Source organism: Diceros bicornis, chromosome 35, assembly GCF_020826845.1.
Source record: "Diceros bicornis minor isolate mBicDic1 chromosome 35, mDicBic1.mat.cur, whole genome shotgun sequence".
In the NCBI taxonomy this organism is placed as follows: domain Eukaryota; kingdom Metazoa; phylum Chordata; class Mammalia; order Perissodactyla; family Rhinocerotidae; genus Diceros; species Diceros bicornis.
The window spans coordinates 8,388,623-8,404,735 of NC_080774.1; the positions used below are offsets into that span (position 1 = coordinate 8,388,623).

The window sequence follows — 16,113 nt, forward strand, 5'->3', positions numbered from 1 at the left end:
CGCCTGAACCCGGCAGTCCTAGGTCTAGTCTTGGGCAATGTTGCTTCAATAATGCTGATGGTGGTAACAACAACAATAATAATAGTGTAGCTCTGCTTGGTAAAAATTAAAAATGTACAGCTGAGAAAAGCAGCTGGTGCACAGCTAGGGTGGAGAGGCTGAAGCAGATGTGGAAACCGAGACTTTAAAGGCGGCAGCCATATGCATCCTGCACAGAGCGGGTGAAGGTGGTGGGGAGGGTGCCCAGGTAACTTGACAAGGACACACCTGCCCAGCAGAGCGGCTGCCTCTGATGTGCCCGAGCCAGAGATGTGGGGAGCTAACAGCAGAGCCAGGTTACATAAAGCCTTGGTGCTGGTGCACTTGGCTGGCGGTTTACCCTGCGCTCCCCCGAGGACCGCCAGCTCTGTTCCACCCACTGCCCCCAGCAAGGGAGGGCCAGCCACCCAGAGTGTCGGCACAGATGCCAGCAGTGACCGCACAGCCTCCGAGCTCTCTTCCCAGGTGGCAGCCGTGGCCACGGTGGCTGCCCGTGACTCAGGGCTGGCGTGTTTCAGCTCACCAGAGGACAGAAGCTGGAACCACTCGGACTCAGCAGGGGGGCCTCTGGAATTGTCCTTTGAGCAAATGAGTTAGGCACAGGGGCAGGAGAAGAGGGTCAGGAGAAGAGGCGCGGTGGCCCCTGGGCTCGGGATCTCGGGTTGCCCTGTCTGTCCCCTTCCCTTCTGCTGATCCTGTCTTTCACCGTGAATCTCTCTGCCTCTGTCTGTCCTGTCTTTGCCTCCATCTCTCTTGTTTCTCTCTACGTTTCTCTTTTTGCCTCCCATACGTGTTTGCAGGCCTGTCTCCTGGGACTCGCAGGCCTGTGCTAAGCCTTTGATGCAATGGCCGTGCGGCATCGCAGTGAAAAATGGAGGTGCTGTCACTTACCAGCTGTGACTTCATTCAGCAAGTGACTTAACTTCTCTGAGCCTCTGTTTCTGCATCCATGAATGGGCGTGGATCATAATACTACCTCTCCCCTAGCTCTGCGCTGGCTGTTATGGTGGCCAGGAGCCCCATGTAGGCCTATTGAGCACTTGCAATATGGCCAGTCTGAGATGTGTGAGTTACTCGCTGAAGGAATTCGGTGGCTTGCTTCGTCCTCAGCCTTTATGGACCAAGCAGAGGCTGACTCGTTGGGTTCCAATCCTGATAAGTGACTTTACTTTTCTGTGCCTCAGTCTCCTCATCTGTAAATTGGGGATGAATATAGTATGTACTTTTTAGGGATTCGGGGAGAATTAAATGAGCTAAGCCCTGTAAAGCCCTTAGACCAGTACCTGACAGCAGAGCAGCACTCAGTTATCATGTTGGTCACTGTGCCAGGTTTTGGGCTAGGAGCTCAGGGAGGGGAAAAAGCCACGACCCAAGCTGTCAAGAAGCTGCAGTCGGCAGGAGAGAGACTTTTCAGCAGGTGAGGGCCTGTAGGGCACAGCTGATGTGGGGGTACAGGTTTGTGTGGCTAAGGAGACCACCTGAAAACAGGCCTGGGAGGATTTTGATGGCAGAAGATGGACTCGGGGAGGGAGAAGCATCTGAGTCCTACAGCCCTGGCAGGATACCACTTCTCAGTTGTGGCCCCGAGCAATCCTCTGTGACCCCTCCTGAGACTGGCAGTCCCTGGGATGTTGAGGAAGAGGCTCAAGGAAATATGAGCAGCCCGAGTGAGGGGTTTCCAGCTCCCCGGCCGGCATGGGAGGGGGACAGGGTCTGCCCCTCTGTTGGCTGCTGCAGCCATGTCCACAACAACACGAGGAAGGGAAGCCTTTGTCATCAACTCCTCAAGAGGCGGGGGCTGGTCTGCAGCTGCCCACCACCTGACTTGAGCTAGCCAGGAGTCACTGGCTGCAGTGGTCCAGTAGGGCTGCCGGCCTGAGTCCCCTAGGCCAGCCAGGAGCCTCAGCTCACTGCATCAGGCAGCCCTGAGCATCCTCGATCCCGGCCCTGGGTGCTCACCTGTGCCTCCTGCACCCTCCTGCATATGCTGGCGTAGGTGAAGGACCCCAAAGGCGCCAGTGGCTGACCCTCCCTTTGCCCTCCCCACCCCAGGTTGGATCCATGCCGTCTACACCCCTGTAGACTCGCTGGTATTCGGCGGAAACATCCTGCACAGCTTTAACGTGCCCATGCAGCTGCGGATCTATGAGATCGAGGACAGAACACGGGTAAGGCGGCTTCCTTCTCTCCTCGTGGGCGTGCCGGCCCCTGAGCTCTGCCGGCCGCTCAGGGTATGTGGACAAGTCACTCTGAAGTCTTCCGCAGTCCCCTCCCTCCCACTCCCTGCCCCAAGCTGGGCCTTGGTCCTGGTTCTGCAGGGCAGGGGGTGCCCACAAGAGCCCCAGCCAGAGCCCTGGGGGTTTCTGTGCACCTCCAGACCAGTGGCAGCCAAAACCCCCTTGCTGAAGAGGAAGTGTCTCTTGAGAAAGCACCGTGAGATGTCAGGAACCTGCCTCTTCCTTCTTCCCACGTGAAGAAAGGGACGTGAGGGAGTAGGGGGAACTTCATGGTTGTTGTTGCTGTGGTTTGGAGCGGGGCTGGGGCCTTGGAAAGAAGGCTCAGGTCTTGGCCATGTGTCCCCCGGGGACTCCAAATGTGATGTAGAGCCCTGAGGGAGCCAGTGTCTGTGAGTCCCCCAGGTGCTGCCTCTGAGCTCTGTCTCAGTGTCCACTTGGGAGTCTCTAGCTCCGCTTGATAGAGACAGTAACAGCTTCTCAGACACTGAGTCTCCCCCAGGCCCACGCCCCAGGACCGGGACAAGGCTCAGACACCTGACATGTGCCCTCTGCTCCACTCCCTGAGTTTCCCCTGAAAAGCACTGGCCACTTGAACTGGCCACTCTCTGTCCCAGGCTGAAACTTGACCAGGTGTCCCCAGGCATTTGAGACAGGTCCGAGGGTGGGAAAAAGAGCCCATTTCTTCTTTTTTCTATAGTTATTCAAATATTTATTTTCTTTTTAAAATTGAGATATAATTCACATACCGTAAATTTCACCATTTAAAGTACAAAATTCAGTGGCATTTAGCACCTTCACAATGTTGTGCAGCCATCACCTCTATCTAATTCTAATTCTAATTTTCATCACCCCAAAAAGAAACCCCATACTCATTAGCACTCACTCCCCATTCCCCACTCTCCCAGCCTCTGGCACTCGCTAATCTGCTTTCAGTCTCTGTGGATTTGCCTGTTCTGGATATTTCATATAAATGGAATCATGTAATATGTGGCTGGCTTCTTTCACTTAGCATGATGTCTTCAAGGTTCATCTATGTTGTGGCATGTGTCAGTGCTTCATTCCTTTTTATGGCTGAATCATATTCCATCGTGTGGATAGACTACACCATGTCTTCTTGGGCTTTGCTGTGGAGATGACTTTTTTGTCCCAGAGAGGTGTTGCCGGGCCGGGACCCTAAAGAACGTCTCATAGGCAGATGCCCTGTGCCCAGGGTCCCCGCCTTTCCTGGTCTTGTTTTCAGGCCTTAGTCTGCATGGAATCACATACGTAGGGAGTCAGAGTCTTAGCCGCTATGTGCGTATCTGACCTTTTTAACAGTCCTGACATTGAGGGACTTTGTCCAGGGGTTTCCTGGGGACCACTTTGAGCCACATTCAGCCGTCAGGTGTGCTGCAAGGGCGAATGTGCGTCTTCAGATTGGCGGGTTTGCTGCCTGGGGTGCCCAGATCTGCAGAGACTGGGTCTCGTTTTGTGGACTTTTGCGCCTCTCTTTGTCGCCCACCCACCATCCCTTTCCCAGTCGGGGGAGGCCAGCCCCAGCCCTGCTCCGGAGCATGCTGCCCCGTGGCATTCAGGGGAAAGGCACCATTTGGGTGTGAGTGGTCATCTCATAGTCTGGGTCAAGTGCTGTCTGGGGCTCCGGCCAACTGTTCTTTGGCCAGCCCTGAAGAATGGGCCAGTTTGTTTGTGAGCAGACTAGGAGGTGTGGGATAGAAAAGGAGAAATCTCCAAGGAGTCAGGCCCACGACTTTCCAGGCAATTCCTGAAAGCCAGTCAGGCCGAGATTTCTAAAGGCTTCGGCAACTTGCTTGGCAGCCGTCCCCCTCCCCCAGGGAAGCCAGATCATACATCTCAGTGGATTTGGGCCCCATCATTCCATTAGGAGCCCAGCTCCCCTCCCCCACCCCCGGCGGGTGCGGGAGGGAGAGTAATGGAGTGGAACCCCGCGGCACACTGAGCTCCTGTGGAATATCGCGCCCACATCGGGATGAACGTGGCAGAGTCCCCTCCCCCAAGCCCCACTGTCCCTGTCATCTGAGTAGGCACCCCATCTGGTTTCCCTGAAGCAGGTTGACGGGCGGGGGGCTGGCAGGCAGGCTGAGCTGGAACCAGTGGCAGGCTGTTTAATCTGCTTTGATTTCTGGTCTTTGGAGAGGGCTTGGCTACAAGGCCCAATTGTTTATGTCTTAGGAGCCAAAGCAGACAAAAGATGCTGGGGAGAGAGCACTGGAAGCCAGAGAAAATGCCAGGGCTCCTTGTCAGCTCACTACAGCTTAATTCTTTACATCCCTGCGAGCTTTCTTAAGGAGGTTATGGCCATTTAAAAATAGTTTTTCAAGAGTCCTAAAACATGGTTTTGCTTGGAAACCAAATGCCCAGGGGTGGAACAGAGGAAACCATCAGTCTCTAAGCCCCATGGTAGAGGTTTGTCTTAGAAAAAGAATTTGCCTTTGTGGCACAAGGTGGGGGACCCCCATCCAGAGCAGGGGAACCCCAAAGTTCTCCTGTGTTTAGGAAGCCAAGTCTTTCTCTCACAACTTTAATTTTTCTGGGCCAGATGATAGGTGACTTCACCCTGCTGCCTATAAGGGAAGCACGAACAGGCACAGGTGCCTGGGACTGGTGGGTTTCCATTGCCCACCCTCCTTGTGTGGATTAAATCTTCCCCCTCTCGTTCCAAGCTATGTAGAGGGGTGGCAGAACCACACCCAAGCGTGGATGTGTTGCATGTTTATTATTTGAAGATAATGTCTCAACAACTATCACTCCATGTTTTTAACTCCAGTTAGGTTGATAAGGGATAGGGATGGTCCAGCTGATCACTCATTACATTGCCGTCTCTCTTATTATATTTATCTTTTTTTTTTTTCCTTAATGGCTCTAGTGAAAGCAGCCTTCTCAGGAAAGGTAATGCCAGCACGCCCCGTTCCCTCTTGGCCAGTGAATCTATTTGGAAATTGCAAATAATTTACCCTTTCTCTCACCTTTCCCTTACCATTGGATTTTTTTTTTCCATTGACTTTTTTTTTTTTTCCAGGAGAAAAACAAATTTTAAGACACTTCCACCCACCCTCATGTTTTAGTGTTTTAAGTCCTTGAGACCTGGGAGTTTTAGATACACCGAAACATCTGTGGTTCTGATCTCCTGAGGTCACTCAGCTCTATGAGGAAGGGCTATGGCCAGGTGCCACTCAAATGGGCTTTTGGGAACTCAGACTGACCCCCTGAGACCCGCTGATAGATTGATTACCCCCAGGCTGGGAGCATTGCATGCTTTCTGACTGCCTTGCCTTTTGGTGAACAGCTCAATTTGGTGAGGCTCCGAATTTGTCAACAAATAATGTTGAGCAATCGTGTGTTTAATGTTCCCAGGCATGTGGCTGAAACCTTTTGAAGGCGAAGGGTGGAAGGCGACAACCCGTTTGTAAGTCAATTCTTTGCAAATTTTGTTTCCTGCCGTGCTCTCTTGGAAAAAAAAAATAAAAAAATAAAATGAAAAAATCTGAATTCCTTCATCAGCATTTGTTTCCACCCAGCTGGTTTCCCTTGGGTTCAGCAACCATGAGAGGATACTTATCTTCCTCTCCTGAAATACAGCCAAAAAAAATTTTTTTTTCCTAATCTAGAAAGATTCTCAGGCACCATGGTGCCCGTCAATGCAGAGCGGCTCGGACGGTTTCCCAAAATTTGAAAAGTCAAAAGCAACATCAGAGTTTTACCAATTGAGTCCAAAGTCAGGAGATGAGTGAGGGTCTGAGAAGAAGCGGGCCACCTGTCCTCAGCCTGCTCTGTAGGTATTGGCAATTTGTCTCAAAATGGCTTGGCTCTTGCTCTGGAGTGGGGGTGGGGCTGAGACCCCCAAACCCTTCTTCACAGGAGGTCAGGGTCTGCCTCAGGCTGAGGAACCCCTCTCCTTTTTAAACTCCGGAGGACACTGATCCTGTGACTGTGAAAAAAGATGGATAGTATCCCCACAATGAAACTGAGGTTCTCGGGAAAGTAGCTGGAGCCAAGGAAACCGCTAGATGATGTTCCCAACTCCATGCATCCCCCCGAGGAGCTCGAAAGCATGCGGCGGCCAGGATCTCATTCCAAAGCATACCATCCACCAGAGGCAGGGAGGGCAAATGGACACAATATGCAGATGGGAGAAGTGAGGCCCACAACGTGGGAAAAGGGCCTCACAGCTGGAAACTGAGTCAGCGGGGCCTGGGGTGGATGGGGAGCTGGGACTCAAAGAGGGCAGAGTTGGGGCCTTTTCCAGGTGGGCACTGTGAGAGCGGCAGGAAAATCGTATTTTAGGGCACATGGAGGACCTGTCTGCTTGTGTTTGCCTTCGTCCCAGATGTAGAATGTCACCTGATGATTGTCAGCAGACAAAGTGGGAGAGTGTGCTTGCTTGACACCCAACTCCCTGAGTTCCTGGAGGGTAGGAAAGGAGAGGTGAGGAGGGGTCTCTAATCCCTGCAGAGGTCCCTCGAGGCAGACACACCCTTGATGAGAAGGCAAGAGAGCAGGCCAGGAGGGAGTGTGAAGGTGCAGGATCCATGTGTAGCCTTGGGCCCAGTGGTGGGAGACAGACCACTCTCCCACCACCCTCATTCCTCCTTTGCCCCCTCAGGATGCAGTTTCTGGAAGGTTCATCTGTGCCAGGGCCATCAGTGGTATTGCTTCCTTCCCATCTTTCACTACCATCTCATCTGTATAGACCCCTCGCTGCCACCCATCGCAATCCCCCTGGGGCCCAGGCCTTCTCACAGTTCTGAGACACAAAGCTATCTGTACCTATACTTCCCTATAAGGAACAGGCAAAAGGGGATCTCCCTCTGGATTCCTGCTCCAGACCGTGGGGTGTGTTAGGGCCATCCCAAGTGACACCGGGGACTTGTGTCTGAGGGACTCTGTGGGAACAGAGGCTGGGCAGTGCCAGGTGGTTGTGGGGGAGGAGCAGGAGGTGGACCCCTCTGAAGCCTCGCCCCAGAGGTAGGAGAGGCCACGCCCCCTCCCTCCTCATTGGTCCACCTGGCATGGCCTCCCTCCTAGAGGGCAGGAGACGCTTGATAGCCTGTCTGAAAATGGGTGAGGTTTGGGGGTTGATTTCTGGTTTTCAAAGGGTAAGGAGGGGTAGCCGAGTCTGTGCAAGAATTATTGAGAACAACGAGGAGCCCTTGTCTGTGGTAGCTAGAATCAGGCCGTGGCTTGCATCCGCAGGTACCCGCACCCTCCGTCGGCAGGGCAGGGGACAACTCTGCTTCTCGGCATCTCACCGAAGCACAAAGCGGACCCCATCCAGCTTCCCCTGCGCACAGCTCAGGGAGCTTTGAAATGATGCTGTCACATAGCCTCTTCCTCCCTCCTCCTCCTCATTTGTGCATGCTACTGGTATCTTGCTCCTTCCAGCGCCTCCCTCCTGCCTTCCCTCCAGCCCATCCCCTATTTTTCCCTCACATCATTTGTGCTCTTGCTAAGATGATGAAAATAACTTCCCCCCAGGGAACCCCTCCTGCCCCCCTAATTCTCTCCCTCGTTCCCCTTTGCCCTCCAGAAACTGACCTCCGCCCCTGGGTCTTTGCTTTCAGGTGCAGCCCAAATTCCGTTACCCCTTCTACTATGAGATGTGCTGGTATGTCTTGGAGAGATACGTGTACTGTGTGACCCAGCGGTCCTACCTCACTCAGGAATACCAGAGAGAATCAATGCTTATTGGTGAGTGAACCTCGGGGCCCGACCGTCTTAACTGCTCAGCTGGGGCAGACATCATGTTTTCAGTGGGCTTTTGGGAGTCCTGGGTTCCGGGAATTTTTTTGAGTCAGAGTGTTGGGCAGATCCTAGAGACCCCTTAGAAGGGGAAGCCATCCTTGTCAGCTCTTCACTTAGAACACAGAGTCCAAGAACATGAAATCGTGACCCCAACAGAGTCATGTTAGTGGCCTCCAGGTCTGGCTGGTGACTATGCAGGTGTGGGGAGGGGCCAGGCCTGGGCAGGGTTGCTGAAACAGGATCCCCATAGAGCAAAGAATCCTGGTTCTTTTTGTTCCTTCCCGGCCACCAGCTGATTTTTTTCTCCCAGCACGGGGGGGTTGGATTTTTGTCTATATAGGAGCAGGCCCATGAGACGCAGCCAGTCTCCAAAATCCCAGGCCAGCTTTAAGCCAAAGGGAGGGGTGACCAGGGCTGGAGACAACTTGGCAGAGCAGTGGGTGGTTCTGACAGAGGCAGGGAGAGAGCATTTATAGCCGCAGCTGCGGTGCCCTGCCCTACTGCCATACTTAAAGGGACATCGTCCCCCCAGAATGGCTCAGTCCTTGAACCTTGACTCACAGATGCCCTCCCCAAAGTTGCATCTGGCTGTGACAGCCCCGAAGAGCGATGTGTGCTTCTGCCCCTCTCCTCTGTGCTGTTACTGTTGAGGGGTTTTCCTGGATGCTGGAGGCGCTGTGCCTCATTCGCTGCATCTTTCTCATCACGGGATAGAAAAGTGCGATCGGTCTGTCTCCTTTAGGGTCTGCATGATTTCTCTTGCAATCCAGGATCTTTAGAGTCTTTTTTTTTCCCCCCTCACTGTAAGCCTTCTTCCTTCCTTCCCTTGACTCCCTTCCTTAATGACTTTAGGGGTTTCAGGCTGAGCATATGATGGCGAACAAATGTTTCTGCTGGGGTCTTTATTAAGAAGTGCTCATTTGCCTTCTGGAAATTCAGTTTTATCTGGGGGTCTGTTGTCTCATTCCTGTCAGAGGATATGATATTCAGGTGTTGAAAAATACTGAAACCCTACAACTTGCTCTTCTGAAGCTCCCAGCCTTATAGGAGATGGGGAATGATTCTGAAAGAGTGTGATAGCCGCTGTGGTTGCAGTAGCTACACATTCCTCTGGGGACCAAAGTCTTGATTTTGTGGCAGTCCCCAGGACCAGGAAACGGAGGGTCACTTCTCTCGTTTGGATATTTAGGGCCATAGAAGAATGTTCCCAAATCCGTTTCCAGGCAGGAGAGGAAATCTTGAGGCAGTGTTTGGGTCATCGGCGCCCACTTTTTTCTTAAATTTTCTTGTCACTCTTTTCTCCCTGCCTCTCTATTCCATCTGCCAAAGTGAAGAGGGGACGTTTGGGAGACACCTCATTGATCGAATGCTAGTTGCGTGCCAAAACCGTGCTCACTTAAGTGACGCCTCACTTAATTCTCACTGCAGGCCTTCAGAGGAAGCAGTCTTTGCCTTATATTTTCTAAACAGCGTTATTGGGATAGAGGTCATAGATCATACAATTCACCCATTCAATGTGTACAATTTGGGTTTTTAGTATGTTTCCAGAGTTGTGCAACCATCACCACAGTCAATTTTTAGAACATTTTCATCATGCCAGAAAGAAACCTCTACCCTTGCGTTATCACCTCCTTATCATATCCCACATCCCAGCCCTAGGCAACCAGTAATCTACTTTCTGCCTATAGATTTCCCCCTGTTCTGGACATTTCATGTGAATGGAATCACATATAATATGTGCTCTTTTTGCCTTATTTTTATTTTTATTTTTTTGCTGAGGAATACTTGCCCTGAGCTAACATCCGTTGCCAATCTTCCTCTATTTTGTATGTGGGTTGCTGCCACAACATGGATGTCAACTAGTGGTGTAGGTCTGTGCCCGGGAGCCAAACCTGGGCTGCAGAGGCAGAGTGTGCTGAACTTAACCACTACGGGGCCGGCCCCTTTTTGCCTTATTTTTATACATTGAAAAATAAAATGACAAGTGTGTTCTGAAAGGTGAAGTAACATAGCTGGGTAGACATAGCTGGGAAGGAGCAGAGCTGGGATTTGAACCTATGTCTAATTGACCCCAACCTTTCTAGAGGCTGAGGGAGGCACAGACCATTAGAACTGTCAGAGAAGCTCTATCTGCAGAGTAGAAGGGAGGCGCATTGAGTGGAGGTTCCAGGGACTTCCAGCAGGGAGTTTGGGGCATCATCTCAGTCTCTTTTATGACCACTTCCCCCCTGCCCCCTGTAGATGCCCCAAGAAAGCCCAGCGTAGACGGCTTCTCATCTGATTCCTGGCTGGAGATGGAGGAGGAGTCCTGTGAGCAGCAGCCCCAAGAGGAGGAGAAGGAAGAGGAGGAGGAGGAGGAGGAGGAGGGTGCAGATAAGGCGCCCAAGCCGCCTGCCGATGGCCCTGCCTCACCCACTAGCACCCCCTCCGAGGACCAGGAGGCCCCTGGGAAGAAGCCCAAAGCACCTGCCATGCGCTTCCTGAAGAGGACTTTATCTAACGAGTCGGAGGAAAGTGTGAAGTCCACGACGATGCCCACAGACTACCCCAAGACGCCCACTGGCTCTCCCACCACCGAGGTCTCCGCCAAATGGACCCACCTCACCGAGTTTGAACTGAAGGGCCTGAAGGCTCTGGTGGAGAAACTTGAATCCCTCCCGGAAAACAAGAAGTGTGTCCCCGAGGGCATCGAGGACCCCCAGGCACTCCTGGAGGGTGTGAAGGTGGGCAGAGGGTCATGTCTGGGGCTGGGCAGCTGAGGGCCCGGCAGGGTCTGTTCAAAGTGCAGCTTCCCAAGGGCAGCGCAGCTTAGGGTGGCTCGGTGCAGACTATCCTGGTGTAAGTCCAGGCGCAGAGGGGCCTCTGGGGGCCTCTGGTCCAAGCCAGCCCATCCAGAGTGTCTAAGCAGAGGCCCCCATTGAGAGCTGCAGGGGCACCTCTTGGGGGAAGCTGGCTCTGTGGTTGACAATGAGTTCTGTCTCAGCACTTGTTGAAAGATCAGAAACATCACCAGCAGTGTTACAGGTGTGCTAGTAGTGCTGTTGTTGGGTTTGGGGACAGACTCCTCCGTCCTGGTTAGGAAGACTTGTCGTTCTGGGCTGGCTTCCCCTGAAGCATGCATCTGTTTCCTGTGAGCAGGTGGTACATCCTGGTGGTCCTCTAGGTGGCCAGCTAAGGTGGGCCATGTAGCCACGCAAGGTTCAGAGGTCTCCAGATGGAGCCTAATCGTTGAGCAAACTCTCATTGAGCACCAGCTGTGCTGGCCATTGGGGGAACAGAAAGCAGGAAGGCACAGTCGCCCCCCTCAGGTAGCTCACCAATTAGCAGGGAAGCAGGCAGGTGAAGAAATCAGGAGACAGGGAATTAAGTGCCACTGAGCATGCTGTGTGTACTCAGGGCATGGAAGTGGGTTGAGGGGACACTCATCAGCCACACCAGGGGCCTGGGCTCTGGGACAGTTCTGCCGGGGGGATTTGACCTGGGCCTTAGAGGCTGCATAGGAGTTCTCCGGATGGGGAAGGCTGTTACAGGCAGAGTGCAAACGTGCAGTGTGTTTATTTCCCAGAAAAGACACTGGGAGGCCTTGTCCTGTAGTAATCATAATCATAACATTTGTTGAAAACTAAACTACTGCTGGGTACCAGTGCTAGGCAAGGTACCCTAATTATCTGCACTTACCCGATGAGGAAGTAGGCTCAGAAAGGTTAAGGGACAGAGCAGGTAGATGGGGGAGCTGGGACGAGGACCCAGGAGTGGCTCCAGAGCTCCTGTGTGTATACACCACACGAAACTGCCTCCTGTGTCAGCATTGGTAAGGCTTTTTGGTGTGAGGCCTAGGAGATATTTGGGCTTCCTTCTCCAATGTCTGATTCCCAAGTGACTCCAGCTGCCTGCTGGGGTTGGAAACTGAATTTAAGTCTCTTCTTTGAGGGTTGCAAACTCTACCCAGGACTTATTAATTAGTTCATTTGTTCCTTTATTCATTTAGGAAACATTGTGTCAGGCCCTGGGATCTAGAAATATTAAGAGTGTCCAGCCCTCGAGGTGCTCACTGAGCAGGGGCTGAACTCTTGGGGTCTAGTGGAGTTGAGACCAGAGCCCACAGCAGGTAGGTTGACAGCTGCCACCAGCAGAGGGAGCAGGTGTACAAAATCATTAATCCAGGTATACCTCATTTAATTTAGCAGGTGTGTCCCCTCCAGGTGCTGGGAAATGAAAATCATATAACTTGGGGAAATTGCCAGGTAAAAGAACTCTGTGGTGAATATCCCTATAAAGTAAATCTTTACTTGCTAATGGGTCTTTTCCATTGATTCTTGACTTTTTGGGAGGTTGTTGACCTCTCTTGAGAGTTTTATGAAAGTATGCTTCTACACACAAAATTTTACATGCAATCTCAGGGATTTTTGGCCTCCTGAACCTGTTCCTGGACCGCTAACCTTGTGGCATGGAGTTTTGTGTATTGCGTTTCCTAAAGGAAGCCTTAGAATTCTGTCATGTAGCTACTATTTTCTTCTGAGTCCTATAAAGTAAAAACAAGATATTTGCATCAATAATAAAACCATTAATAGTATTAGAGTCCCAAAATGTAAAGGAGTTAAAAACACATTCATTTTAAGAGGAAGTGTTGTTTTTGAGCTTGTGGAAAGCCTTTTTTCCTTTAAAAGCAGCTTTGTGTCCCTAATCTGTTTATGTGCAGTGTTCCTGGTTGGTCAGATTTCTTTTTAGGGATGGGACTCGGCCCCTCCTAGTTCTCACCTATACCCACCTGATGGGCATCTAAGGCTGGATTCAGCCTGGGCCCCTGGATGGTGTGGAGGAGGCCTGGGGTAGGGGCTTAGACACATTTCAAGGAGCCCAGCCTTCTTCCCTCCATCCCCACTATGGGGTTCAGTGGCAGCTCCTGATAATGCATCTCAATTACTATGTGCTGTTGTAGGTGTTTTTTTAGTATAGAAACTCACTGAAGCCTCCCAACAACCCTCTGGGGTACTTTTATTTTTTTATTTTTATTTTATTATTTTTTGTGTGTGTGAGGAAGATCAGCCCAGAGCTAATATCTGCCAATCCTCCTCTTTTTGCTGAGGAAGACTGGCCCTGGGCTAACATCCTTGCCCATCTTCCTCCACTTTATATGGGACGCCGCCATAGCATGGCTTGACAAGCGGTGGCGTCGGTGCGTGCCCAGGATCCAAACCCCGGGCCGCCGCAGTGGAGGGCATGCTCTTAACCGCTATGCCACTGGGCCAGCCCCTCTGTGGTACTTTTATTATCCCCATTTTGCAGATGAGAAAACTGAGGTACAGATAGGTTAAGTAACCTGTAGGTTAAGGTTGCCTAAGGCCACACATGCTGCCCAGTGGGAGAGTCCATGAGCTCACCCACTATACCATACTGCTTCGTTTGGCCACTTTAGAGAAAGCAATTTTCTCCCTTCTCAGAGGCCATACCACATTTAGAGAGAAGGTAGTAAGATGATTGCTTAGGATTTCTTTACAGAACAAGCAATGGATTTGGTCCTGGAACGGAAGTTGCAAATCGGTAGTGCCTGGGCCAAATCCAGCCTCTAGGCATTGCGTTTGGCCTGCACAGTATTAAACATATTTTTGTAATTAGTTGCCAACATTAAAAAATCTGGAGAGTCATATAAGATATCCTGGCTCTCCTGGCCCATGTTCCCAACTGGCTACAATCAGCAGGAAGTGAGTAGCAGCTGACCTCATGCACCCCAGTCCCCATCACTCCCTACTGTCTCTCTGAGTGTGTATTTACCACTAGGCTCTCACATCTTTTGCGTATAATCTAGCCACTTAGCTCATTTATTGAACTTGCCTGTCTTTAGAGATATTTACGTTCTTTTTTTTTTTTTTTTTTGTGAGGAAGATCAGCCCTGAGCTAACATCCGTGCTAATCCTCCTCTTTTTGCTGAGGAAGACTGGCTCTGAGCTAACATCTATTGCCAATCCTCCTCCTTTTTTTTTCCCCCAAAGCCCCAATAGATAGTTGTATGTCATAGTTGCACATCCTTCTAGTTGCTGTATGTGGGACGCGGCCTCAGCATGGCCGGAGGAGCGGTGCGTCGGTGCTCGCCCGAGATCCGAACCTGGGCCGCCAGCAGCGGAGCGCGCGCACTTAACCGCTAAGCCACGGGGCCGGCCCCTAGAGATATTTACATTCTTGATCCTTGCCTGAGGAGGCCCTTTTCAGGCTAAAGAGCTTATAAATTAGGTGGACAGGTCTGCTTAGAGCCCCAGGAAAATCAGAGCCTCTGCTAGTCTCTAAATGCTGTGTGGCCAAGAGCCTGTATGGGGGAGGTGGACCAATCGTCTCTTCCAAAGCAGGGGAGTTCCTGGCTGTCCGGCCAGGCCATCAGCCCCTCATAGTCCTGAAGACCCAGAAAAGATTTTGAATCCAAGACTGACTTTCAGAGTGAGAGTGTTGTCACAGAAGGTAAGCAGCTTCTTCCTGGCTGCACACTTAGGTCCCTCTGTTCTCTCTTCTCAGATGTTGGGGTTTCTTTTGCACTGGCTAAGAAATAAAAACAGCTGAGGAATGTGAGTCCAAGAAAGAATTCTTAGCTGATGCTCACCGCCCCCACTGTCATCCAGCGATTCATGTTTCTGAGCAGCGGTGGTTCCCCCTTGAGGATTGATCAGTTACAGTCTTTTTTTTTTTCTTTTAAAGATTTTATTTATTTATTTTTCCCCCCAAAGCCCCAGTAGATAGTTGTATGTCATAGCTGCACATCCTTCTAGTTGCTGTATGTGGGACATGGCCTCAGCATGGCCGGAGAAGTGATGCGTCAGTGCGCGCCCGGGATCTGAACCCGGGCCGCCAGCAGCGGAGCGCGCACACTTAACCGCTAAGCCACGGGGCCAGCCCGATCAGTTACAGTCTTTGATTTATGTTGCGAAAAAGACGACGTCATTTTTCCTTTGCTCCCTTTCTCTGGCACCTCAGAGACTGCTGCTCATGGTGGCTCCTGGTAACCAGAGCCCCTGGGATTGGACACATCCCCAAAGCAACTCAGTCTCCAGGTGGCTAGGTTTTGGCTTTTATCAAAAATCCATTCTTTCTTTCGTTTGTAATATATATATATTTTGTGTGTGTGTGAGGGAGATCAGCCCTGAGCTAACATCTGTTACCAATCCTCCTCTTGTTTTGGTTTTTGTTTTTTTTTTCCGCTGAGGAAGATTGGCCCTGGGCTAACGTCCATGCCCATCTTCCTCTACTTTATATGAGACGCCACCACCACATGGCTTGACAAGTAGTGTGTCGGTGTGCGCCCGGGATCCAAACCTGTGAACCCCGGGCTGCTGAAGCGCAGCGCACACACTTAACCACTGTGCCACCGGGCCAGCCCCTAATATGTTTTTTTTTAAATTGTGGTAAAATACACATAACATAAAATTTACCATTTTAAAGTATACAGTTCAGTGGCATTAAGAACGCTCACAATATTGTGCAACCAGCACTGTCTAGTTCAGAACTTTTTCATCACCCCAGACAGAACCCCATACCTATTAGCAGGCACTGCCCATTTCTCCCAACCCCCAATCTGCTTTCTGTCTTTATGGATTTACCTATGCGGGATATTTCATTGTAAGGTAGTTTTAGCATTCTGACATTTGCTTTCTAAAAACAATCTATATAAAAGTTTTAAGTAATAGCGTTACATGATCAATGTAAAAAAAATTAGACATTACTATAGGCGAGAGAATGTCCCCCTCTTCAGTTCTCACACCTTGGAGGTACCCCTGTTAATCATCTGGTGAATATACGTGTGGAGCTTTCCCCTCACCCTCAAGTATACATAATTTAAAAAAAATTGGATCATACTGTTCTGCAACTTGCTATTGTCCCTTAAAGCTTTCTTTTTTGTGTCCGTACCTGTAAGGCTTGCTCCCTCTTTTTTGTGGGCAGAACTTTTGAAAGTTGAGTTTGTCCTTGCAGCCATGCTGACGAGAGTACCTCAAAGACCCTATGGTTTCAGCAGGCCCGACTCATTTGGATGTTGGAAGCTTGCGTTGAGGGATCTAGATTCAAACCAAAATGACCATCCTGCTTAATTTGGTTT

The 16,113-nt window shown here is 50.9% G+C and overlaps 1 protein-coding gene across 4 annotated transcripts in view; it reads left to right on the top strand.

Moving 5' to 3' along the window:
• The window catches only part of KDM2B (lysine demethylase 2B), a 121,921-nt gene that overhangs the window by 46,455 nt on the left and 59,353 nt on the right, over positions 1–16,113 (top strand). For all 4 annotated transcript variants that reach the window (XM_058531377.1, XM_058531378.1, XM_058531379.1 and 1 more), the window contains 3 exons: positions 2,092–2,207; positions 7,856–7,982; positions 10,278–10,759. In XM_058531377.1, coding sequence (XP_058387360.1) covers positions 2,092–2,207; positions 7,856–7,982; positions 10,278–10,759 — 725 coding nt within the window. The remainder of the gene's footprint in view (positions 1–2,091; positions 2,208–7,855; positions 7,983–10,277; positions 10,760–16,113) is intronic.